Raw genomic sequence first — 26,293 nt, 5'->3', positions numbered from 1 at the left:
ATACCGCCCTTCTAAGGGATAGGGGGAGGGGAAATGGGCGGGGAGACGAGGAAGCTGCACACAGACTGCAGCATATTCCTCAACCAAAATCCACAACAGACGACGCCATTGGTGAGTATTATAATAGAGGAATAGCATTATGACACCCACATATTTACTATATACAGTGAGGGGAAATAAAAAAAAAAAAAGATTTGATCGACTGCTGATTTTGTACGAAGAAAAAACGCATTTCAAAAAAGTTTTATACATTGATTTGCATTTTAATGAGTGAAATAAGTATTTGGCCCCTTCGCAAAACATGACTTAGGCTGGCCATACATGTTCAATTGTCTTGTACCATTTTCCTTTAGATTTACCTTAAACTATATAGTGCAAGGGCCTGCCTTATTGGATACGATTGAAAGTCATTTAGTTTTGGCCTCATATTATATGGTTTTTGGTAAATCAAAAAGAAAATTGTACATGTATGGCCAGTAGGGCTGCAACTAATGATTATTTTCATTATATATATATATATATATATATATATATATATATATATATATATATATATATATATATATTATATATATACACACACATATATATATATATATATACACACATACACACATATATATATACATACACACATATATATGTATGCACACATATTTATACACACATGCATACATATAATTATATTTTCGTCTGAAAATTGATCGGTGTGGCCAGCATAAGGCTCGGTACACACCTAGGCAGTTTGCTTTTGATCTGTTTCTGCAGTGCTTTTTGCTGTGCGTTTTTGATTTTTGCGCACGTGATTTTTCTGCGATTTGCGTTTTTTGGGCCAATTTGTTGTTGGGCAGATTAAAAAACTCAAATTGCTGCAAAAATGCATTACATGCTTTTCTGCAGCTTCTCAATTGAAGTATATTGAGCCAAAAAAAAAAGCAGCATTTTGCATTAAAAGAAAGTCCCTGACCCTTTCCAAATACGCAGAGGCTGAAAAAAGCATAGATGTGAACGTGTCCCATAGGAAACCATGTTAAATGAACTGTAGTGCATTTCTGCAAAAAGCACCAAAAAACACAGATGTGAACCAGGTCTAATACGTTTAGTAACATAAGCTATGAGTAAGCGCTTGGGATAAGCGCGAAACGCGTTAGCTGATTGCTTGTACTTTCTGCCACAGTTTTTTGTATACTGTATGCTCAAGAATCTATTACAATAAATAATTTTGAACCACATCCTCCTGGAGTGTGGATTTTCTCATTCACCTTCAACGTTTAGTAACATAATGGGGTTAAAAAAAACAAAAATGAGCCCTTTATAGTACAAAAAAAAGCAGATAATCACTACTGTAAGGGGTTCATTTTTTACTGTAGAACTGTGAAAGTAATATTTACAGTAGTGATTATTTGCTCTTTTTGTACTATAAAAGGACTCATTTTAGTTTTTTTAACCCCATTATGTTACAGGCTGATTAATCAATCATGAAATTAATCGATTACTATTTTCATAAATCGATTAGTTGTTTCAGCCCTGATGGCCAGCCTTAGTAGTTGGTGGGGAAATCCTTGTTGGCAATCACAGAGGTCAAATGTTTCTTGTAGTTGATAAAAAGCAATAAATATTCAGCGCAAAACCATAAATCTTACAGGCATTCAATTGCAAGCGAAGCACAAAAAGGTCAACACCAGTGGCGTCTGGTGCTCAAAATTTTTTGGGGGGGCGCAAACTGAAAAATACTTAAAAAAAAAAAAAAACACCATCAATTGCAGCCTCACTGTGCCTATCAATTGCAGCCACTGTACCCAGCAAATGCAGCCCCTGTGCCCATCATATGCAGCCACTGTGCCCATCAAATGCAGCCACTGTACCCAGCAAATGCAGCCCCTGTGCCCATCATATGCAGCCACTGTGCCCATCATATGCAGCCACTGTGCCCAGAGCCTCCCCCCCCCCCCCTCATTTGCGGGGCTTATACAGGTAACAAGCTGAGATTAGGAGCACTCCCTTTAAGAGAGTGCTCCTAATCTCAGCTCGTTACCTGTATAGAAGACACCTGGGAGCCAGAAATCTTGCCAATTTGATAAGGGATCAAATACTTATTTCACTTATTAAAATGCAAATCAATTTATAACTTTTTTGAAATGCGTTTTTCTGGATATTTTTGTTGTTACTCTGTCCCTCACTGTTATAATAAACCGATCACTAAAATTATAGACTGATTTTTTTTGTCAGTGGGCAAACGTACAAAATCAGCAAGGGATCAAATACTTTTTTCCTTCACTGTAGGTACTATATACACAGACACCCCCATACAGTATATACTATATACACTTGCCGACCACAATACCTATATATACATTGCAGCTTGCAAGTGGTTTAGTGGGGTATGGGTGAGGACGGGAGCGACATGACATCACTTCCTGTCTAGGGTGGACGTAAACAATTAAAAAAAAAAAAAAAATCTTAAGCAAAGGATCAAATTGGATATATTTTGGTCTGTGGATATTAAAGATTGATGATGGGAGAAGGGCCTCCTGGGGCCCAAAACTCCCACATTGTCCATAAAACCTAAGATCATTTCCCGATCACAGACACCAATCTATATATTATAATAATTATAGATAGAGATATATTATATAATTTTATATATGGAAAAGTGCGCAGATCCCGCGTCCCACTAATAAATGACGAGTAGATAGCGGAATAGAAATAATTCGTTTTCTTTTTTTCTCTCTCCAGAAGAAAATAATGATCTGACCGCCAACGAAGGAAAGTTGACTAAAGAGGTTCAACCCACCAGTGAGATCCATCTGACTCCGGAACGCAGCAATGGAACATCATGGAAACTCGTCCCACTGGCTTCAGACCGCAGCGCAATACAGAATGTTCTGTCTTTACCCAGATCAGTCCACGGCGCAATACAGAATGGTCCATCTCCTTCCGGATCATTCCATGGCACAATATTTAATGCTCCATCTTCATATAGATCCTTCCACACTGCAATATGGATTGCTCCATCTTCATTTGGATCATTCCACACTGCAATATGGAGTGTTCCACTGCCTCCTGGATCATACCACAGCACAATAAAGAAAGGTCCACCTCTTTCTGGATCAACCCACAGCGCAATACCAAATGGTCCACTTCCTTCCGGATCATCCCACAGCGCAATACCGAATGGTCCACCTGCTTCTGGATTATCAATCAGCGCAATACCGAATGGTCCATCTTCATCCGGATCATTCCACAGCGTAATAGCGAATGGTCCACCACCTTCTGGATCATCCATCAGCGCAACACCAAATGGTCCACCTCCTTCTGGATCATCTATCAGCGCAATACCAAATGATCCATCTCCTTTTGGATCATCCATCAGCGCAATACCAAATGGTTCATCTCCTTCTGGATCATCCCACAGCGCAATACCGAATGGTCCACCTGCTTCTGGATCATCAATCAGCGCAATACCGAATGGTCCATCTTCATCCAGATCATTCCACAGCATAATACCAAATGGTCCATCTTCATCCGGATCATTCCACAGCATAATACCGAATGGTCCACCTCCTTCTGGATCATCCATCAGCGCAATACCAAATGATCCACCTCCTTTTGGATCATCCATCAGAGCAATACCGAATGGTCCATCTTCATTTGGATCATTCCACAGCGTAATGGGGAGCGGCCCCCCCTTAGACAGATCTTCAAGCGGTTCAGTTACCAATCTCCAGCCACATGAACTATCAATGAAAAGCTTCACCTTCCATAAAGTGCTTGGACAGGGGTCTTTCGGGAAGGTGCTGTTGGCCTCCCATCCCGCCATTCAACAAAAGATGGCAGTGAAGCTAGTTAAAAAAAGTAAACTGATAAGAAACCCTGAGTCTGCCCTTATAGAGTCCGCCGTAATGCAAGTCGGTAGCACCATACCCTTCATCACTCATCTATATGCATCGTTCCAGACAAAGGTAAGTCTTTCCACTTTCCAATTTCTTGATCTCTTTCCTGTACTGTCCTCCACCACTTATCCAGACCCCCCAAAATACTCAAATGGTGACTTTTTTGGGAGTCGGAACTAACACAATGTGAAGCCTCCCCGCTTACCCCAATGCTGCTCTTCAGGCCTGTCTATTAGTCCTTTGGGCCCTGAATTGGAGGAGGTGGAAGGGAGCTCAACTTGTGTCCCACACCAGGTTTTATGAGAGTTCCGACAGTAGTCCGGGAAGCAGTATAGGTAAGAACAGAACTCTAGAGCGCCTCCTACAAGGCTGGAGATTGGTTAGGTCAATTGTACAGAGTAGAGGTCTTCTATAGAGAGGCTGCTACTGCTGACCTACTTCTGAAATGATTTGTTGCCTGGCTGCCTCTGGCCTCAAACCTCGAGTCGCTGGGTCAGAACCAGCCTACAGCAAGGAGGGACAGGAGAAGCCAGGCCTCCTGATTTACATGAGACTTCCAGGATGGTGAACAAAGTACTGAAGTCAGTGGATCACCCCTAACAACTAATATTGTGATCAGGAAACTCCAGCTATGTCGGCCTTCGCATTTTCTCTGTTTGGTTTTCCTAACTTGTGTGTGTTTCTGTATATTCTTCCACAAAGTGAATCTGACATGTCTATAATGTAATCTCTACCTTTTCTTTTCACAGAATCACCTGGTCTTTGCCATGGAATTCCTGAGCGGAGGCGAGCTCGTGGCATTGATAGAAAAGAAAGCTCCGCTGGATCTGAGGACCATAAGGTAAGTCCACTGACGGGTCATGCCGGAGTCGGGATGGCTGACCACTGAGCATAGGCAGTGACGTAGTCAGGCCATCCATAACCCGGCAATCTATACCCCGTCCATCCATACTCCCTCCAACCATAACCTGTCTATCCATACCCCCGTCAATCCATACCCTGTCCATCCATAATCTGTCTATCCATAACTCATCCATCCATTTCTCCCTTCATCCATAATCTGTCTATCCATACCCCCTCCATCCATACCCCATCTATCCATGCCCTGCCCATCCATACCCCCTCCATCCATACCCCGGCCATCCATAACCCCTCCACCCATACCTCTTTGTACTTTTAGTCTTTATTGGTCTGTGATGACTTTGAATGCTAATTCATATTTTTCTTTCTCTATCAGATTCATCACTGCGGAAATTATATGCGGCCTGATGTTCCTGCATTCTCATAAGATCGTACACAGGTAAGGATTAGATGTCCTTTTTTTCTAGTACTCGGGCATAAACCGGAATTGAACCCTTCCCATGTGGTGGGAGGAGCCCCACTAGAAGAGTATTTTCTCATTTTCCCCAAATTCAGTATTAATGGGTTACTCCACCAAAACTGTCCTTGTAGTTCTGGGCGGAATTACCCCTTGGCTTCTATTTTTCAGTGAATCAGGAAGACTTTCCACCAGAGTTCCCAGTTGTGCTGCCTCCCATAAAGTCTCCTTGCATCTGCTGCAGAACTCTCTGCACTCACGCCATATTCTGATTAATGTAGGATTAATACAAAATTCAGCAATGTGAGTGAGACCTCCTCATGATAAATATAGCAGGTGAGCGGAGCTGGGAACCCTGGAACAAAGATCTTCCTGTATAAAAGAAGCTGATGTCCACCCATCAATCTTCATTCTTTGTATAGATGCATATTTGTATCTTTTCTCTCTGTAATATGAAGTGGGATATGCAGAGCTAACCGTTCACTTCTTTTCTTCACAGAGATCTCAAACCTGAAAATATTCTGTTGGACAGTGAAGGACACGTCAGGATTGCTGATTTCGGCTTGTCCATGGTTGGTGTCACCAAGACCGATAGGATCACAGAACGTGCGGGTACCATGTCATACATGGCCCCAGAGGTAAGATTTATGACATCCTAATATTAGACTGAATTGTAATGTGTATTATGGGATATAGAGAAGTCCTAAAGGGGCTCCCCTTTCATTAAATGGAGAATTCCTCCACTGGGGCCCTGGTTGCTTTCAGTGGGTCTCCAGGCCAGAACTATATCCAACAAAAGGGGGGAAGTTCTGAGATTTGCAGTAGTGTTGGAGCTTCTCTGTGGTGGACATTAAGGCCAGGTGTAGATATATGGATCTGTCTGGCCCGATTCACTCCTTCTCCTTACCATGGTGAGAGCTTGTGAAGATTGAGCTATTGGGGTCTGTACACCTTTATCTGCCTCCTTTGTTTAAAGTGTAACAAAACCATTTATCCAATGGTACGCAGGCAGCAAAAATCAATCTACCAGGACTCCCAAAACTAAATGACTCGATCCAGAAAAAAAAAAAAAAAAAAAAAAGGTTTTAGCTATACACACACTTTAAGCCCCACCTCCAATATCCACAAGCTCCGCCTCCGTTTGATGTATTTTGGAGTACAATTGTAGGACTCCTGGGAGGCTTCATACATCCCATAAGCCAGCACTGAGTCATCTCTGTCCTCTGCCTGGCCTAGGAAGGTCCTCATCCTTTTGTTTCTCTCTCTTATGTTTCTACAGGTCCTTCAAAGGTTGCCGTATTTCACCACGGCGGACTATTTCTCCTTGGGGGTGATAGTCTATGAGATGGCGTTCGGCAGACATCCCTTCATTGGAATCCACAGGAACACAGAACACTTTGTGAGGATAGTATGCAACAGGACACCTTATTACCCCAACAACGCGGATACCTGGCTTTGTGACCTCTTAGAAAGGGTGAGTATACCTTCTCTTCAATCCTTACAAGGATCCCTTGTGTTAGATGGCGGGTCGGAGGGAAAAAGTAAGGAAGCTGAAATATGTCACTGTCAGAATCTAATATTAAAATGGGAGGTTCTGTCTGTCACATATTGTTATTGTTCTTGCAGTGTTTCTTACTGTTTTTCATTCTTCTTTACAGCTCCTTTGTAAAGATCAGGAGAAGAGAACGCGCCTTGTAAAGGACCTGACACGGCATCCATTTTTCAAGGAGATCGAATGGGCCGAGTTAAAGAAAGGAAAATTGCCCTCACCATTGAAATCAGAAACAGTAAGTTTATTAATCATTCTTTTTTAATGTACTTGGTGATCCCGCCAATAACACACTTCCTGTCCTAGGGTGACATGGATATATGTGAGAAGGTGTGTTAATGGAGTGTAGTGCTTCTTCTGACCACTAGAAGGAGCTGGGCTCACCAAGCTTTGTCACCATTTTCTGTATCGCTCAGAAATATTGATGAATGTCTTCTACTCTTTGCAGATTCCTGAGGAACCAGAATATGGAAGAATCAGATTGGCGCAATTCATGTCCAGGGATGATTTGAAGAGGGAGGAGTTGAAGCATTTCAGCCAATTCTCCTACATGAGCGAGCGTTTGTGTCAGCAACCAAGGGCCCCATCATCACCAGAGGACCATTAAATTCTACGCAGAGAGTGGTAATATGAGAACAGAAGAAGACCCTGTCCTTCTACTTCCACTCAATTTTCCTCTGCACCTATTATGTATATTTATACAGAGCTCAGGATTGCGCCATGCACAGAGCTCAGGATTTCGCCATGCACAGAGCTCAGGATTTCGCCATGCACAGAGCTCAGGATTGCGCCATGCACAGAGCTCAGGATTTCGCCATGCACAGAGCTCAGGATTTCGCCATGCACAGAGCTCAGGATTTCGCCATGCACAGAGCTCAGGATTTCGCCATGCACAGAGCTCAGGATTTCGCCATGCACAGAGCTCAGGATTTCGCCATGCACAGAGCTCAGGATTTCGCCATGCACAGAGCTCAGGATTTCGCCATGCACAGAGCTCAGGATTTCGCCATGCACAGAGCTCAGGATTGCACTATACACGGGGGTGGGGTGGGGATGATGCAGAATGGAACTCTGCGGACCCGGGGGGAAGCAGAATGGAACTCTGCAGACGGACGGGGGGGGGCAGAATGGAACTCTGCAGACGGACGGGGGGGGGCATCAGGACGGAACTCTCCGAACCTGGGGGGGAAATAGAATGGAACTCTGCGGACGGACCGGGGGGGGCGTCAGAATGGAACTCTGCGGACGGACCGGGGGGGGGGGGGGGGGGCGCGTCAGAATGGAACTCTGCGGACGGACCGGGGGGAGTCAGAATGGAACTCTGCGGACCTGGGGGGGGGGGATGATGCAGAATGGAACTCTGCGGACGGACCGGGGGGGGTCAGAATGGAACTCTGCAGACGGACGGGGGGGGGCATCAGGACGGAACTCTCCGAACCTGGGGGGGAAATAGAATGGACCTGGGGGGGGGGGGGATGATGCAGAATGGAACTCTGCGGACCTGGGGGGGGGGGGGATGATGCAGAATGGAACTCTGCGGATGGACCGGGGGGGGGGGGGGCGGAATGGAAGTCTGTGGACGGGGGGGGGGGGGGGAATGGAAGTCTGTGGACGGGGGGGGGGGCAGAATGGAAGTCTGTGGACGGGGGGGGGGGGCAGAATGGAAGTCTGTGGACGGGGGGGGGATGGAAGTCTGTGGACGGGGGGGGGGGCGGAATGGAAGTCTGTGGACGGGGGGGGGGCGGAATGGAAGTCTGTGGACGGGGGGGGGGCGGAATGGAAGTCTGTGGACGGGGGGGGGGGGCGGAATGGAAGTCTGTGGACGGGGGGGGGGGGAATGGAAGTCTGTGGACGGGGGGGGGGGGATGGAAGTCTGTGGACGGGGGGGGGGGGGGGGGCGGAATGGAAGTCTGTGGACGGGGGGGGGCGGAATGGAAGTCTGTGGACGGGGGGGGGGGCGGAATGGAAGTCTGTGGACGGGGGGGGGGGGGCGGAATGGAAGTCTGTGGACGGGGGGGGGGGGGAATGGAAGTCTGTGGACGGGGGGGGGGGGGATGGAAGTCTGTGGACGGGGGGGGGGGGCGGAATGGAAGTCTGTGGACGGGGGGGGGCGGAATGGAAGTCTGTGGACGGGGGGGGGGGGCGGAATGGAAGTCTGTGGACGGGGGGGGGGGGGGAATGGAAGTCTGTGGACGGGGGGGGGGGGAGGAATGGAAGTCTGTGGACGGGGGGGGGGGGGAGGAATGGAGGTCTGTGGACGGGGGGGGGGCGGAATGGAGGTCTGTGGACGGGGGGGGGATGGAAGTCTGTGGACGGGGGGGGGATGGAAGTCTGTGGACGGGGGGGGGGGTGGAAGTCTGTGGACGGGGGGGGGGGTGGAAGTCTGTGGACGGGGGGGGGGTTGGAAGTCTGCGGACCCCGATGTAATAAAGGAATTCTGGGAGCTACTATGGGGGGGGGGGGGGCTCTGGTGATTGGAGACCCCCATACAATAGAGTTTACCTTTATAGCAGAGCCATGACGTCACCTCCCGGACCCGAGCCCAGCCGGAGTTGAGCCGACCCCAGACGAAGACTACTCACAGCGAACACAGCTGATTAGTGATTACTAACAGACCAACTGCAAGGTACGGAGGGTGCAGTGTCGCCCTCCGGCCGCCGGGGGTCAGTGCAGATTCGGGGCGGCGCTCTATACTGAGCATAGAGCTTTCCTTGTTCAGCGGCGCAGATGCACACCCCGGGGAGCTAATCAGGAATGGCTGGCGTTCTCACGTGACCGCTGTGACGGGAGGAGGCGGGCCGAGGGCGGAGCCACAGAGTGACAGCCGAAGGAGTCCCGGACCCTCCCTCTGCCAGGTGAGACCGGCTGCAGCATGAGGAGGGAGACACCCCGCTACATCCAGAGGGGCGATCCCACAGAGATGTGACGTCAGCAGTGACAGGTGAGCTGTGTGTGGGCGTACAGGTGGGGGGGTGCTGGGACTTGTAGTTCACCCCCCTCCCCCTCTCAGCTGTCTGCCTGACATACCACAAGGGGCGCTCCAATCACAGTGCTTGCTGGATGTCTGTCAGTGATCACCCTGAAAATGCTGAGTGCCAGGCTGCCCCCCCCCCCCCCGTCTGATCCTCTGTGCCTGGGAGCAGCGTGTAGCCAGTGACAGCACAGCTTCAGATCTACATGGGGGGGGGGGGGGACAAGACTAGCATGGCAGCCGGGCACCTGGCATTTTCACAATGAGCAATGGCAGCCTGCATATTCCTCTCCGTTCTACGGCCAGAACCACTGCTGTTCTCAATGGGGCGAGGCAAAGGCGGAGCTTCCTGGACACATTGGGGAGTGTCACCCGGACAGGAAATGAGAGGAAATTTCTCCAGCGGAGTCACAGATAAAAATGAAAAGCTGACGAGGAACTTTCCACCCCAAAACAGAATAGTTCCCGTTTCTTCTCTGGAAGTGGTGGGATCTCTTGTTACACCGGAGCCCCATCATTACACCGGAGCCCCATCATTACACGGAAGCCCCATCATTACACGGAAGCCCCATCATTACACCGGAGCCCACCTACACCTCAAATAGCAGGTTTGATTCCCCTGGTTACCATAGTGATCTGCAGAAAGCTCCGCCCCTTCCTCTCTACCTATAGTTCAGTGGTCTCCAAACTCCAGGGGCACTATTCCCCCCACTAGTACCAATGATGGGACACTATTCTTCCCACTGACGCCAATGATGGGTCACTATTCTTCCCACTGACGCCAATGATGGGTCACTATTCTTCCCACTGACACCAATGTTGGGGCACTTTTTTTAGCGTACATTATGGGACACAGAGCCTTAAGTAATTACTTAATGGGTTATGGGCCACCTTCAGGTGATGGACACTGGTAAACCCAATACAGGAAGTTGACTCCCCTATATAACCCCTCCTCCTTCCAGGAGTCCTCGGTTTTTTCGCCAGTGTCTAAGGCGTTGATCACGAGTGAAGATGTGCTCTGAGGAACTCCAGGAGGGATCCATGCAGGATTTAAAAAAACCTCCACAACCGGATCCTTCCATGCCACTGTGGCTCCAGGATGGTACCCGGGCCTCGCATAGAAGAACGAGGTTCTGCCTGTAGCGCTTCTCTTTGAGGGCTGGACCCCAGGAACCAGGACTCTTTTTGGCCTTGCTACCTAAATTTGTCCTGTGGGGTGCTATATAGGTCCAAGGTAGTGGAACCCCTATAATAGGGACCCGGTCTTTGAAGGTTTAACTACGCTGCCCGCCGTGATGGGTGACGTTTGGATCTGTCTGTTTTCAGCAGTATCCTGCAGTGAGGAAAATGTAAGAGAAAAGCTTAGGAACCGCAAAGTGCACCTATGCCTTTTCTTTCATATTAACATTGTAATGCCTTAAAGTCTCCTGTAGAGGGAGTTACAATACACATTCCCTTTCAATCTGTGCTACAAACAGCCTGTGTCCTAGCAGCTGGACATACCTGATACCGGACATGGCAAGCCAGGGGGAGTCTTTGGAACTGATTGGTGGTGCAACTGCTTCTCACACTTCAGCTCCTGTATACCTGACTGAAGATGCATTCTCCTCTGCCTTGCAAGGCTTAGAAGGAAGATTAGCGGCTTTAATCGCATCCTCCATTCAGGGGGATAGGAAGCTTGCTAGATCCCTCTCTCCCACTTCAAACCCTTTACCAAGGGAACAGTGCAGACAGGATCAGGTATTACCCTCAGGCGATCGAGAGGAAGAGCAAACCGATCATTCCTCTGCGGAGGAAACCCTTGATGATTCAGCTTCACAATCTGAGGTACAAATCCTTACGGAGATGGTTCGCTCCACTTTTATGCTACCCTGGTTTCTTCCTTTGGGTTCTTTGAAACCTTCACAACCTTTGCATGCGTTTCCTGTCCACACATTACTAGAGAAGCTTATTTATGCCGAACGGGATCATCCGGATAAAAGAGATTCTCAGTTCTCTATCCCATGGAGGAAAAGTTCACCAAGAGATGGAAAATTCCAGCAGTTGAAGCTGCGATTTCCAGTGTGAATACAAGTTTGACTTGTCCTGTAGACAATACGCAAATGCTAAAGGATCCAACAGATAAAAAAGTTGGAATTCCTGTTAAAATCCTCTTTTTCCTTGGCAGGGACTGTTACTCAACCTGCAGTCGCCGCAATAGGCGTCTGTCAGTCCTTGAAGTGGTGTTCCGGCCGAAATGATACTTTTTAAATAAAAATACCCCTATAATACACAAGCTTAATGAATTCTAGTAAAGTTAGTCTGTAAACTAAGGTCTGTTTTGTTAGTTTATAGCAGTAGTTTATTATTTTATAAACTTACAGCAGGCCGTGGCCATCTTAAGTGTGGGCATCTGAAGCCAGACTGTATTTCTTCCTGGATCTCATCCTTGCAGATCTCGCACATGCTCAGTGCAGCACAAGCAGCGTAATAGGTTTCAGGTCAGGTTTCCATAGCAACAGCAGTGTCAGAGGAAGTTGCCGCTCCTTCCCAGAAGGCATTGCAAACAGGAAATGATGCGATGGGCCGCGGCCAGGGAGGAGGAAGTGAAAAATGAATACAGCAGATGTACAGTAGGTGCTGAGAAAAAAAATTTAAAAATACCCAATTCATTTACAGTGCACAGTTTAGTGAGGGATGCTGAAGAGTTGTAAAAGTGGGTGGAACTCCACTTTAAAGGACCAGTTTACAGCTGCTCTTGAAGAGGTCCCTGCACAACAGGCCCGTGAGTTGGCCGAACTACCAAAGGCGTTATGTTTTGCTATAGACGCTATGAAAGATTCTATTCACCAGGCGTCCCGCCTTGCGCTTTTGCTAATACACATGCGTAGAACCCTTTGGTTAAAGAATTGGGCAGCCGAAGCACCTTGCAAAAAAGCTTCTGACTAGTTTCCCTTTTCATGGGGAGCGATTTATTTGGCGATGATTTGGATAAATACATCCAGACAATTTCTAGTGGGAAGAGTACTCTTTTGCCAGTCAAAGGAAAGTATAAACGTTCTTCATTTAAACTGGCTTTTTCTCCTGCGCCAGGGGCCTCCACCTCTAGGCAGTGGCAACGGCCTCCGCCGTCAGACTCTAGAGGAAAACCTCAGGGTCAGGCCCAGGAACAAAAGAAGACCTGGGGCCCGCAAATCTGCAAAGCAGAACACTAAAGCCTCATCGTGAAGAGGTGTCCCCCTACACCAGAGTGGGGGGGGGGGGGGGGGGACTTCTGAAATACTCAGAAGTCTGGCAAAGGGAAATTCAGGGCAGATGGGTTCTCTCCATGGTGTCTCTAGGATACAAACTAGAATTCCAGGAGTTTCCACCGTCTCGTTTTCTGAGATCAAACGTTCCCACGGATCCAGGGAAAACACTATCTCTGTTTCAAGCACTAGACCAGTTATTGGCTCGGGGGGTGATCGTACAGATTCCCACACAAGAACAAGGTTCGGGGTTTAATTCAAACCTGTTTACGGTACCAAAGCCAAATGGTGATGTCAGACCCATTCTAGATCTAAGGAATCTAAATCAGTTCCTGAGGATCCGCTCCTTTCGCATGGAGTCAATCAAGTCAGTAGTTTCCATCCTACAAGGAGGAGAACTTCTGGCGTCCATCGACATCAGAGATGCATATCTGCATGTTCCTATATTTCCCGCTCACCAGAGGTTTCTGCGGTTTGAAGTAGAACAGCACTTTCAGTTTGTAGCCTTGCCCTTCGGGCTAGTTACAGCACCCCGGGTGTTCACGAAAGTACTGGTCCCACCTCTAGCCAAGCTAAGGGCACAGGGCATAACAGTCTTGGCATGCCTAGACGATCTATTGTTAATAGACCAGTCAGTGGCTCGCTTGGAGCAAAGTGTACGCATTACAACCAGTTACCTGGAAAGTCTGGGTTGGATTCTCAACCTAGAGAAGTCTTCCTAAACTACTTCAATACCGCACATAGTCATATAACGTCCTTCACTTTGTGCGGGGATATCTGCAGCTACAGGCATCATTCAGATATCATTCTTTCCAGCCGGCGATTCTGTGCACAATAAGAACGATCATAGTGGCAGTTCCGCCGCTTGATCGTCCTTATAGGTGACGGGAGGGGACGTCCGCCCCCCCCCCCCCCCCCGCCGCCATCCGGTGCTTCTCCGGGCTCTCCCGTGCCATCGGGGGCCCCGAGAATGAATCGTCCGGCGCCGGTTGACAAAGATAGAGATTTCCGGTGACCAGATGGTCACCAGTAATCTCTATGACCGTCAGAGGCCCGGGCGCGAAGGTATGACGTCACGCCCGGGTTCCCGGATGTAAACAAAGCCGCGATCGTGGCTGTCAGCATGAGATTGGTGAATTTTTTTTTCTCGATCTCATCCTTTCCAGCCTGGAGGAGAGATGAGGGGTCTTGTTGACCCCGCATCTCTCCATAAAGAGGACCTGTCACAATAGATTCCTATTACAAAGGATGTTTACATTCCTTGTAATAGGAATAAAAGTGATGAAAAAAAAATGTAAAATTAAGTGTAAACTTTAAAAAAATTTAGTAAAATAATTAAAAAAAAATTTTTTACAAAGCCCCTGTCCCCAGTAGCTTGCGCTCAGAAGCGAACGCACACGCAAGGCCCACCCACATAAGTTAACCCAGTTCAAACCACACATGTGAGGTATCGCCGCGTGTGTTAGAGTGTGTGCAACAATTCTAGCACTAGACCTCCTCTGTAACTCCAAACTGGTAACCTGTAAAAATGTTCAAAGCGTCGCCTATGGGGATTTTTAAGTACCGAAGTTTGGCGCCATTCCATGAGTGTGCGCAATTTTAAAGCGTGACATATTAGGTATCTATTTACTCGGTGTAACATCAACTTTCACATTATACAAAAAAATTGGGCTAACTTTACTGTTTTGTTATTATTTAATTCATGAAACCATCCTTCAGACTAATTATCTGGAAAGTAGTAACGACAGATGCCTCTCAGGCTGGGGAGCAGTACTAGAGAAAACAACTGTCCAGGGACAGTGGTCAAGATCCCTGCCCATCAACATCCTAGAAATTCGGGCAGTTTTTCTGGCTTTAAGAACCTGGACCTCCAGGTTAAAGAATTGATCTGTCAGGATCCAATCCGACAGTGCCACGACTGTGGCCTATATCAATCACCAAGGGGGCACCAAGAGTCTCTCAGCTCAGAGAGAGGTGAACCTTATTCTAACTTGGGCAGAAAAGAATGTCCCATGCCTATCGGCAGTTTTCATCCCGGGAGTAGAGAATTGGCAGGCGGACTACTTAAGTCACCAGCAGTTATTCCCAGGGGAATGGGGTGAAGAGACCAACGTCTTTCGGGCTGTTTGCCAAAAATGGGGAACTCCGGACGTAGATCTTCTAGCTTCCAGATTCAACAAGAAGTTAGTCAAATTTGTGTCAAGGACAAGGGATCCATTCGCATGCGAAACAGATGCGTTGGTGACCCCGTGGGATAAGTTCTCACTGCTCTATGCATTCCCCCCTATTCAGTTGCTGCCACGACTTCTTTGCAGGATCAAGCTGGATATATATTATAGAGTTTGGAAGGCTTATGTTTTCTGGTGTGAATCCAAGGGTTGGCACCCTCGGAGATATATCATAGGCAGAATTCTTGGCTTTCTACAATTATGCCGCGTACACACGGTCGGACTTTACGGCAGACTTTGCCCGGCGGACTTTTCGACGGACTTTACGACGGACTTTCTGAATGAAAGAACCTGCCTACACACAATCCACCAAAGTCCGTCGAATTCGTACGTGATGACGTACGACCGGACTAAAATAAGGAAGTTCATAGCCAGTAGCCAATAGCTGCCCTAGCGTGGCTTTTTGTCCGTCGAACTAGCATACAGACGAGCGGACTTTTCGTCCGGACTCGAGTTTCGACGGGTAGATTTAAAACCATATTTTAAATCTAAGTCGGTCCAACTTTTGAGAAAACAAAGCCCGCTGGAGCCCACACACGATCGAATTGTCCGACAAAATCCGGTACGCCGGACCAAGTCTGCCGTAAAGTCCGATCGTGTGTACGCGGCATTAGGCGTAGAGATGAAGTTGGCCCTGAGTACTATTAAGGGCCAAGTCTCATTCTTTAGTCCGGGGTTTTATGCAAGGGGTGATGCGGATAATTCCGCCGGTTAAAACACCCTTGAGCCCTTGGGACTTGAATTTAGTTTTGTCAGTGTTACAAAAACAGCCATTTGTTGGTGTTACGCCCTCGTCCAGGCTTTTTACCAAAAGTAGTTTTCAGGTTTTCACCTGAAACAAAATATTGTCCTGCCATCGTTTTTTCCAAAACCATGTTCCAGGGAAGAAAAGTCACTACATTGGCTTGATGTGGTGAGAGCAGTGAAAAACTATTTAAAGGCAACTGCTCAGATTCGTAAGACTGATGTCTTATTTATTCTGTCAGAAGGTCCTAAGAAAGGACAGGCAGCGTTGAAATCCACTGTCGCTAAGTGGATTTGGCAAGTTATTATTCAAACGTATGATTTAAAGGGTAAGATTCTCAAGTCAAGGCACACTCTACCTGAGTGGTTAGTGCTTCTTGGGCAGTGCGTCACCAGGCCTCCATGGCTCAGATCTGCAAGGCCGCAACTTGGTCTTCGGTGCATACATTCACAAAATTTTATCAAGCGGATGTAAGGAGGAATGAGGATATCGCCTTCGGGCGTAGTGTGCTGCAGGCAGCAGTATAAGTCCTCAGGTCTGGGGGTGCCCTACGGGTTGTGTCTCCCTCCCCTCAAATAGCATTACTATGGGACGTCCCATTAAGTAATTACTTAAGGCTCTGTGTCCCATGATGTACGATAAAGAAAATAAGGATTTTACAGGTAAGCTGTTATAAAAATCCTTTCTTGGAGTATATCATGGAACACAGAGGTCCCTCCCCTCTTTTTATAGGGTTTAAGTATATTGCTTGGCTACAAAAACTGAGGTACTCCTGGAAGGAGGAGGGGTTTATATAGGCGAGTCAACTTCCTGTATTGGGTATACCAGTGTCAACACCTGAAGGTGGCCAATAACCCATTAAGTAATTACTTAACCACTTACCGCCCGGCCTATAGCAAAATGGCGGCCGGCCGGTGGTTCAGTTATCCTGACTGGGCGTGATATGACGTCCATCAGGATAACAGCCACCGCGCGCCCATGGGGGCGCGCATCGCGGCGATCGGTGGTGCGGTGTGTCAGTCTGACACACCGCTACACCGATATTGGTGGAGGCTCTTTACTACGTGATCAGCCATGTCCAATCACGGCTGATCACAATGTCAACAGGAAAAGCCGTTGATTGGCTTTTCCTCACTTGCGTCCGATCGGCTGCTCTCCTGATGGGGGGTCTGCGCTGATTGTTAATCAGCGCAGCCCCCCCCTCAGATGCCCACACTAGACCACCAGGGAAGCCGCCAGCACCACCAGGGAAGGGGGCAATATGTGGATGGCCAGGTATGTACCCCATTGCCATCCACATGTGCAAATTATGCCCAATCTGTGCCAATCAGTGCCCACAAATGGGCACTGACTGGCACCATTATATAAGCTGTAACATCAGTGATTCCCAGCAATGCCACCCATCAGTGTCCATCAGTGCCACCCATAAGTACCCATCAGTGCCACCCATAAGTGCCCATCAGTGCCGCATACCAGTGCCACCTTATCGATGCCCGTCAGTGCAGCCATATCAGTGCCTGTCATTGAAAAAGAAAACTTACTTATTTACAAAAAATTTTAACAGAAACAAAGAAAAACTTGTTTTTTTTCAAAATTTCCAGTCTTTTTTTATTTGTTGCGCCAAAAAATAAAAAACACAGAGGTGATCAAATACCACCAAAAGAAAGCTCTATTTGTGGGAACAAAATGATAAAAAAAATTGTTTGGGTACAGTGTTGTATAACCGCGCAATTGTCATTCAAATTGCGACAGTGCTGAAAGCTGAAAATTGACTTGGAAGGAAGTCAAGGCAGGAAGGTGTTTAAGTGCCTGGTATTCAAGTGGTTAAAGAGGAAGTAAACCCTCCTGCAAAAAAAAAAAAAAAAAAAACTAAAAACACACCCTGCAAGATAAAGGCATAATGAGCTAGTATGCATAGCATACTAGCTCATTATGAATTACTTACCCGAGAACGAAGCCTCCGCAGCCGTCCTCGTCTCCCCCTCAGGCCGCCGACATGTCAGCCGGGGCTTGCTTCCGGGTATCACGGCTCCGACGCTGTGATTGGCCAGAGCCGCGATGACGTCACTCCCGCCGAGAATGGCACAGTACAACTGAAGCAACGGCACGTACATGCCATTGCTTCAGTTGGCTTAAGTGCGCATGTGCCGCATGACGTCGGCACATGCAAATACAGGGATATCTCCTAAACCAGGGATATGCAATTAGCAGACCTCCAGCTGTTGCAGAACTACAAGTTGCATGAGGCATAGCAAGACTCTGACAGCCAAAAGCATGACACCCAGAGGCAAAAGCTTGATGGGACTTGTAGTTTTGCAACAGCTGGAGGTCCGCTAATTGCATATTCCTGTCCTAAACCGTGCAGGTTTAGGAGATATCCAGTGCAGCTACAGGCAAGCCTAATTAAAGGCTTGCCTGTAGTTTAAAGTGGTTGTAAAGGGTTTACAACCACTTTAAGGCTCTGTGTCCCATGATGTACTCCAAGAAAAGGATTTTACAGGTAAGCTGTTATAAAAATCCTGTTATTCCTCCCACTGACACCAATGATGGGGCACTATTCCTCCCAATGATGGGGCACTATTCCTCCCACTGACGCCAATGATGGGGCACTATTCCTCCCACTGACGCCAATGATGGGGCACTATTCCTCCCACTGACGCCAATGATGGGACACTATTCCTCCCACTGACGCCAATGATGGGACACTATTCCTCCCACTGACGCCAATGATGGGACACTATTCCTCCCACTGACGCCAATGATGGGACACTATTCCTCCCACTGACGCCAATGATGGGACACTATTCCTCCCACTGACGCCAATGATGGGACACTATTCCTCCCACTGACGCCAATGATGGGACACTATTCCTCCCACTGACGCCAATGATGGGGCACGCACTATTCCTCCCACTGACGCCAATGATGGGGTACTATTCTTCCCACTGACACCAATGGTGGGGCACGCACTATTCCTCCCACTACCAATGATGGGGTACTATTGCTCCCACTTACACCAAAAATGAGGCACTATTCTTCCCACTGACACCAACATCCGGTCTCCCTAAAACCTATAGGACAGTAAACTGGCCCTTTGTTTAGAAAGTTTAGAGACCCCCTGCTACAGTTGATGTCTTACCTTGTCTCTGCAATATGATTGGTTCTTTGTATTTGTAGTAACCTGACTCTCTGTCTTCCCTATAGATGGCAGATGTGCCCGAGGTTGTGTTCGCCCCCCCGAAGGACCCCCGGAAGGGGTGGATGTTCCTGGCTGGGGGCGCGCTGATCGCTTGGGTGATCCTGGTCCACCTGTTGGTCAATGTATGGCTCCTCCTCCTTTTCTCGGCCATCATGGCGGCGGCGGGGGCCTGGCTGGGTCCTCAGTTCATCCTCGGCAGCTCCACCCCCGTCCACCTGGAACGGTTCGTCACCCTGGAGCGGAGCGCTCGATCCACCAACGCCGAGGAACAGCTGGACAAGGAGATCCGACTGACCATCCAGAAGATCGTCCAGGACTTTGTGTCATCCTGGTACCGCCGCCTGAGCCCAGAGACCGCCTTCGAGGATGAGGTCAGAGGGGTAATGTGGGAGCTGGGGACGGAGCTGAAGAGGCGGCTGCGTTCTGCTGACCGCGAACAGCTGACCAGGAAGTTGCTGGTCCTGGCGGGGTGTCACCTGCAGTGCTATAAGTGGGCAAAGGCCCGGGTGGAGGGCGTGGGCGAGGAGTCAGAGAAAGAGTTGCTGCTGTGGGAAGCCTACCAGGAGCTCAGCCCGGTTCACCCGGCTCTCTCTGGCCCCGCCCAAGATGTAAACCACGCCCGCTGGCTGGTGGGGCTCTTGCTGTCGGAGCTGGTACCTAAACCACACCTAGAAACCCGCACCGGCAGGCACTTAGTGGTGGAGCTCATCGCCTGTAACGTTGTGCTGCCGCTTGTCGGGCGGATGTCTGACCCAGACTGGATCAACATTGTTCTGACCAACATCTTCTCCAAGACTCTGCTGAAAATGGAGGAGGAGAAATGTGAAAGTCCGGCTCCTCCCACCATTCCTAAAACTCTCCCACTGAGCCCGGATCCGGCTCCGCATCTTGTCCCGCCTTCTCCTCTAACATCCCACATCTCCGGCTTCGAGGTAGATGATAGCGTGGAGGCAGAGGCAGAGGAGGTGCTGGACGGGGGGGAAGAGTCTTGTTACTCCGTTCAGTACCTGCACCCACCCAAACCCAGCAGCCCATTTTTCCTGTGTGAGGAGTCTGAGCCCGAGTCTCCCATGTCTGATTTTGGGCGGGAACTGGAACGCCCTCTGATGAACTCCACTGAGGATCTCCTATCTGACTGTGGCCTGGAGTCGCTAACGCCGGCTGAAAGCCCTGGAGCCCCTCCCCAAAATGAGGTCATGGGTGGTTTGTCCGAGGAAAGCTGCCCGCCCTTTGCGACAGTGACACTACCCCGTCCTGAGATCCTTGTCGAGTCTTCTGCGCTCCCATCAGAATTCACCACTACTCCACCCAACGACAAAGATTGCAGCAGTCCAATGGAAACCTCCCCCCTTATCACTTCTTCCCCAACCGCCCCCTCCCCTCTCATCACTTCTTCCCCCACCGTCCCCATCCATCCCTTCAGCTTCTTACCCCTCAGCAGCCCTGATGGACCTGTCCTGATCCAGAACCTGCGAATCACTGGGACCATCACTGCACGGGAGCACAGCGGGACTGGATCACACCCCTATACCCTGTACACCATCAAGGTGAGGACTACCTGATAGTACATCACCTGCAGGATAGGCCAGGCGGCCGAGTGGTCAGAACGTTGGGGGCGGCCGAGTGGTCAGAACGGTGGGAGTGGCCTAAGGGTTTGAATGATGGGAGCAGCCGAGTAGTCAGAATGGTGGGGGCGGCCGAGTGGTCAGAATGGTGGGGGCGGCCGAGTGGTCAGAACGGTGGGGGCGGCCGAGTGGTCAGAATGTACGGTGGGGGCGGCCGAGTGGTCAGAATGTACGGTGGGGGCGGCCGAGTGGTCAGAATGTACGGTGGGTGCGGCCTAGTGGTCAGAATGTACGGTGGGGGCGGCCGAGTGGTCAGAACGTTGGGGGCGGCCGAGCGGTCAGAACGTTGGGGGCGGCCGAGTGGTCAGAACGTTGGGGGCGGCCGAGTGGTCAGAACGGTGGGGGCGGCCGAGTGGTCAGAACGGTGGGGGCGGCCGAGTGGTCAGAACGGTGGGGGCGGCCGAGTGGTCAGAACGGTGGGGGCGGCCGAGTGGTCAGAACGGTGGGGGCGGCCGAGTGGTCAGAACGGTGGGGGCGGCCGAGTGGTCAGAACGGTGGGGGCGGCCGAGTGGTCAGAATGTACGGTGGGGGCGGCCGAGTGGTCAGAATGTACGGTGGGGGCGGCCGAGTGGTCAGAATGTACGGTGGGTGCGGCCTAGTGGTCAGAATGTACGGTGGGGGCGGCCGAGTGGTCAGAACGTTGGGGGCGGCCGAGCGGTCAGAACGTTGGGGGCGGCCGAGTGGTCAGAACGTTGGGGGCGGCCGAGTGGTCAGAACGGTGGGGGCGGCCGAGTGGTCAGAACGGTGGGGGCGGCCGAGTGGTCAGAACGGTGGGGGCGGCCGAGTGGTCAGAACGGTGGGGGCGGCCGAGTGGTCAGAACGGTGGGGGCGGTCGAGTGGTCAGAACGGTGGGGGCGGCCGAGTGGTCAGAACGGTGGGGGCGGCCGAATGAAAGGAACATCTGAAGATTTGTGTGATGAGAGTATTTGGGGTGAGCGTAGAAACGTGGTCTGTAGTTGGATGGTGGCTGTATATTTTGGGTGTATCCATTACCTTTTATCCACTCATTCCTGATAGAAGGAAGCATTATGGATGGCGATGCAGATAACATCACCTACACCTCAGATGACTGATACCTCGGGACCTTTTCTCAGGGAACTGTTATTTTAGGCTTAAAGAGAACCAGTCACAACTTAGCTTGTTCGAGAATCCAAATATTAAGGGCCCTTTCACACTGGCGGCTGAGTAGTGGAAAAACCGATGACCAAGTTTTTACCACCTCCCCAACCACCCATCGGAATTCTAACATTACAGCCTAACAAGACTGTAGACATGCTACGGCCCCAATGCTTCACGGCCTTAGCATGGCTACAGAGTTTGAGAGGTGGCACCATTTTCCAAACTCTCCAATTAAGATCAATAAGGCTGCACCATAACCACGAGCTAAAAGCTTGGCTTGCAGTTGCGGCACGGTCCTGCATCGTAAAATTGCTGTTTGGCAATTAAAAAAAAAAAAAAAAAGTAGACAAGAAAATAGGTGTCGAGGCGGCACTTCCTTAGGTCTTGTTTGCACAGTTGTATTTAAAGTGGAACTGAACCCTTAATAACTTGATAAAAAAATAATGGGGATGATTTACTAAAGGCAAATCCACTGTGCACTACAAGTGCACTTAGAAGTGCAGCCGCTGTATATCTGAAGTGAGGGGAAGCTCTGCTGATTTCTACCATCCAATCATATACAAGCAAAAATGCTGTTTTTTATTGTCCTTGCATGTCCCTCTCAGATCTCCAGCGACTGCACTTCCAAGTGCACTTGTAGTGCACAGGGGATTTGCCTTTATTAAATAAACCTCAATGTTCTTTAACAAGGAACATACATTCCACATTACCCGCTTGCCGACCGCCTCACGCAGATATACTGCGGCAGAAGGGCTCGTACAGGCAAAACCAGGTACCTGTACGTTGCCCTTTAAGAGGCGGCCAGCGGGCACGCGCCCGTGGCAAGCTCCGTGAGGCGGGTCCCGCGTACTCGATCGCCGCAGGGATACCCGCAGTTGCCTCACGGGGAGGAAGAATGGGGAGATGCTGATGTAAACAGCATCTCCCCGTTCTGCCTACTGACAGTGTCACTGATCTCTGCTCCCTGCCATCGGAGCAGAGATCAGTGACATCACACACACAGCCCATGCCCCTGACAGTTAGAAACAGGCCCTAGGACACACACTGCCACCTAGTGGTTAACCCCTTCACTGCCAGTGTCATTTACACAGGAATCAGTGCATTTTTATAGCACTGATTGCTGTATAAATGACAATGGTCCCATGTCCGATGTATCTGCCATAATGTCATAGTCACGATAAAAATCGCTGATCGCCGCCATTTAAAAAAAAAAAAATAATTAATAAAAATGCCATAAAACTATCTCCTATTTTGTAAACGCTATAACTTTTGCACAAACCGATCAATAATCGCTTAATGCGATTTTTTTTTTTTTTTTTTTTTACCAAAAATATGTAGAAGAATATGTATAGGCCTAAACTGTGGAAAACATTGTTTTTTTTATATATATTTTTGGGGGATATTTATTATAGCAAAAAGTAAAAAATAATGCGTTTTTTTTTTTTTTTTTCAAAATTGCTCTATTTTTGTTTATAGCGCAAAAAATAAAAACCGCAGAGGCGATCAAATACCACCAAAAGAAAGCTCTATTTGTGGGAAAAAAAGGACGTCAATTTTGTTTGGAAGCAATTGTCAGTTAAAGCGACACAGTGCCGAATCGCAAAAAGTGCTCTGGTCAGGAAGGGGGTAAATTCTTCTGGGGCTGAAATGGTCAATAATTATGCTACCAAAACTAGTGTGTGCTGTAAATTGCCTCCAGCGAGCATTGCTCCTGTTTCCTCTTGCCAGAGGCTGCCATTTTGCTGAAGCACAGGGCGCCCCAGCAGTAAATCCTAAAAAGCGGAACTAAACCCATTGATTTAACGGTTTCAAAAAACAGTTACGTTGCCAGGAATGCTAACTGTCACATTGGATGTGCTCTCAACCAAACTGTCAAACCATCAAATGGTTGGTGTCGTAGTCAATCACTTGTGCAGCATCAAAGCAGTTGAAGATCAATCAGAGGCCAAGATGGCAACTTCCTTGGCTGAAAACAATAGGAAAGTTTAGTTCCGCTTTAAGCATTTCCCCCGTGTTCGGGCTGTGTGCCCATATGGGGATGCATGTTCGTGCAGGCAGTCCTATTCTTATCATTTGGAACACAACGGCTGCTCCCAGTTTGACAGTCATGTGGGTGCGGGTGCAAGCGGGTCCCCAAATGTATACTGTCTGCGTTTGGGGAGCCCCGGATCCGCACGGATGTCAAATTGGGAGAAGCAACTGTGTCTGTGCAGCTGCTGCATCCCAATCGAAATAGGACCACCCGCATAGGGGTTCACGAACACCTGTGCATCCCCTTGTGGGTAAATACGGCCCTCATGCGGGTGTATGCTTAAAGGGGAGCTCCACCTAAAAGGGAAAGCTCCGCTTATCTGCCCCCCCCCTCCACTGCCTCATTTGGCACCTTTTGGGGGGAGCGGGTACCTGGTTTTGACAGGTACCCGCTCCCAATTAGCCGCAGCGAACTGAGCTGGAAGTTCTGCACTTCCAAAGGGCCAGGAAATCACCGGCCCTTTGGAAGCAGAAGGGTTAAATCCAGGTTGCAGTCGGGAATTCCTTTCTCTGCACTTCACGCCAGCTGCCCTCTTCACATGAGAACCTCTTCCCATCCAGGAGAAGATTGTGTCATTAATCGAAACAGAACGAGACAAACGAGACTTAATCATTTGGAAATGTAACGTTAATGAGAAGTTGTTGTAGAGGGGAACTTCAAAGGTCCGGTAATGGTGCCGGGTATCTGGATTGGGTTCAGCACAAGCCTACAGGGTATTGGAGCTTCAAAGGGAACAAGTGTAAGGCAGCCAGGCACTTAATTAGAATAAGAACAATGTGAGAGTGACACAGACAGCCCTGAGCGGATCTGATGGAATGTCCCCGATGGCCTGTAGAGTAATTATCACACAAAGTGTGTGGGCTCCCGGTACGAGGCCGCGGGATCATCAATCCACAAGAGGCCTGCCGAGCGCCGCGGCTTCAATGCTCCTCTACAATGAGAGGCAGATCTGGAGTGTTCTCCATGTGAGCATTTGTCCTCTAGTTATTTTCTTCTGAGAGGAATAGACAGCAACGCTCCCAACGGAGGTCCCCTTTATGTATTTCATCACGGTGTAAACTCTAAAGCCGGCCATAGATTATGTGATTTTTTTTTTTTTTGTTCCTGCAACCATGGGTTGCAAGAAAGAAACTTGCTTGATTCTCTCATCAACACAGTTAGTGTTGATGGGGGAATTCCTTCTGCGGAGGTGGTGGGGGGGATGGAGTAGTCTCTGCTAGGAGAACACACAGGGGGTTATTTACGAAAGGAAAATCCACTTTGCACTACAAGTACAAAGTACACTTGAAATTGCGCTGAAAATGCACTTGGAGGTGCAGTCGCTGTAGATCCGAGGGGGACATGCAAGGAGAATAAAAAACAGCATTTTAGCTTGCACATGATTGGATGATAAAATCAGCAGAGCTTCCCCTCATTTCAGATCTTCCCCTCAGATCTACTTCGACTGCACTTCCAAGTGCACTTGTAGTGCAAAGTGGATTTGCCTTTCGTAAATAAGCCCCACAGTGATTATTGCTAGTGGCTATAGCCACTTGCTAGTAATAATCGCATAAAAAAAAATCCGACAGGGTGGTTGTACCCAAGTTGATCGATCGATGAATTAACTTTGGAACAATCAGCCTGCCCATACATACACTATATTGCCAAAATTATTGGGACACCTGCCTTTACACACAAACATGAACTTTAATGCCATCCCAGTCTTAGTCCGTAGGGTTCAATATTGAGTTGGCCCACCCTTTGCAGCTATAACAGCTTCAACTCTTCTGGGAAGGCTGTCCACAAGGTTTAGGAGTGTGTCTATGGGAATGTTTGACCATTCTTCCAGAAGCTCATTTGTGAGGTCAGGCACTGATGTTGGATGAGAAGGCCTGGCTTGCAGTCTCTGCTCTAATTTACCCCAAAGGTGTTCTATCTGGCTATGGTCAAGTTCCTCCACCCCAAACTCGCTCATCCATGTCTTTATGGACCTTGCTTTGTGCACTGGTGTGCACGGCAACCCTTCAGCTTGTGGTCCACCTTCATTGATTAGGTTCCTGTTCCCGGAAGAGTGCTGATGTCACACGCACGTCTTCGCGCACGCCCAGCTCCATCGAACGTCCCCGTCTCCTTCGCCTCGGCTGCACCGCACTGACGGACGTCCACATGCCATCCTAGTCAGAAGCCGTGTTTGGGGACCACAGAGGTTTAGCTCCGACCACCGCTGTGGCTAGCGGGAGTTTCCTCCACTTCTCCATCTCCACACCCATTGGTCCTGTGACAGCAGGCGGAGTTCCCTGTCACCCCAATCTGTCATATTGGAGCCAGAGTGTTCTTCACACATCTTTAAAACTTTTTCTTTTAAATTTCACTTATTCCAGTGTATCGTTATAATAATTTCTTTTACT

General features: G+C 48.8%; 1 protein-coding gene and 1 long non-coding RNA gene across 5 annotated transcripts in view; one reads left to right on the top strand and one right to left on the bottom strand.

Annotated features, from left to right (window-relative positions):
* The window catches only part of LOC141111218 (uncharacterized), a 94,090-nt gene that overhangs the window by 30,839 nt on the left and 36,958 nt on the right, over positions 1-26,293 (bottom strand). Inside the window, exon 1 of one of the 3 annotated variants that reach the window (XR_012236403.1) lies at positions 9,263-9,490. The exons of the other annotated variants lie outside the window; for them this stretch is intronic. This is a non-coding gene — a long non-coding RNA (uncharacterized lncRNA). Of the gene's footprint in view, positions 1-9,262; positions 9,491-26,293 lie in introns of those variants that run through there. 3 annotated transcript variants of the gene reach the window in all.
* The window catches only part of SNX19 (sorting nexin 19), a 94,537-nt gene continuing 77,700 nt past the window's right edge, over positions 9,457-26,293 (top strand). Inside the window, exons 1-2 of one of the 2 annotated variants that reach the window (XM_073603329.1) lie at positions 9,457-9,615; positions 19,136-20,677. In XM_073603329.1, coding sequence (XP_073459430.1) covers positions 19,136-20,677 — 1,542 coding nt within the window. In that variant the 5' untranslated portion in view covers positions 9,457-9,615. Of the gene's footprint in view, positions 9,702-19,135; positions 20,678-26,293 lie in introns of both variants that reach the window. The other variant, XM_073603328.1, reaches the window with a different exon arrangement.

The sequence above is a fragment of the Aquarana catesbeiana genome, linkage group LG10 (assembly GCF_042186555.1).
Source record: "Aquarana catesbeiana isolate 2022-GZ linkage group LG10, ASM4218655v1, whole genome shotgun sequence".
Lineage (NCBI taxonomy): Eukaryota > Metazoa > Chordata > Amphibia > Anura > Ranidae > Aquarana > Aquarana catesbeiana.
The sequence above is the reverse complement of the archived record's forward strand: the minus strand, read 5'-3'. Positions and strand labels throughout refer to the sequence as shown.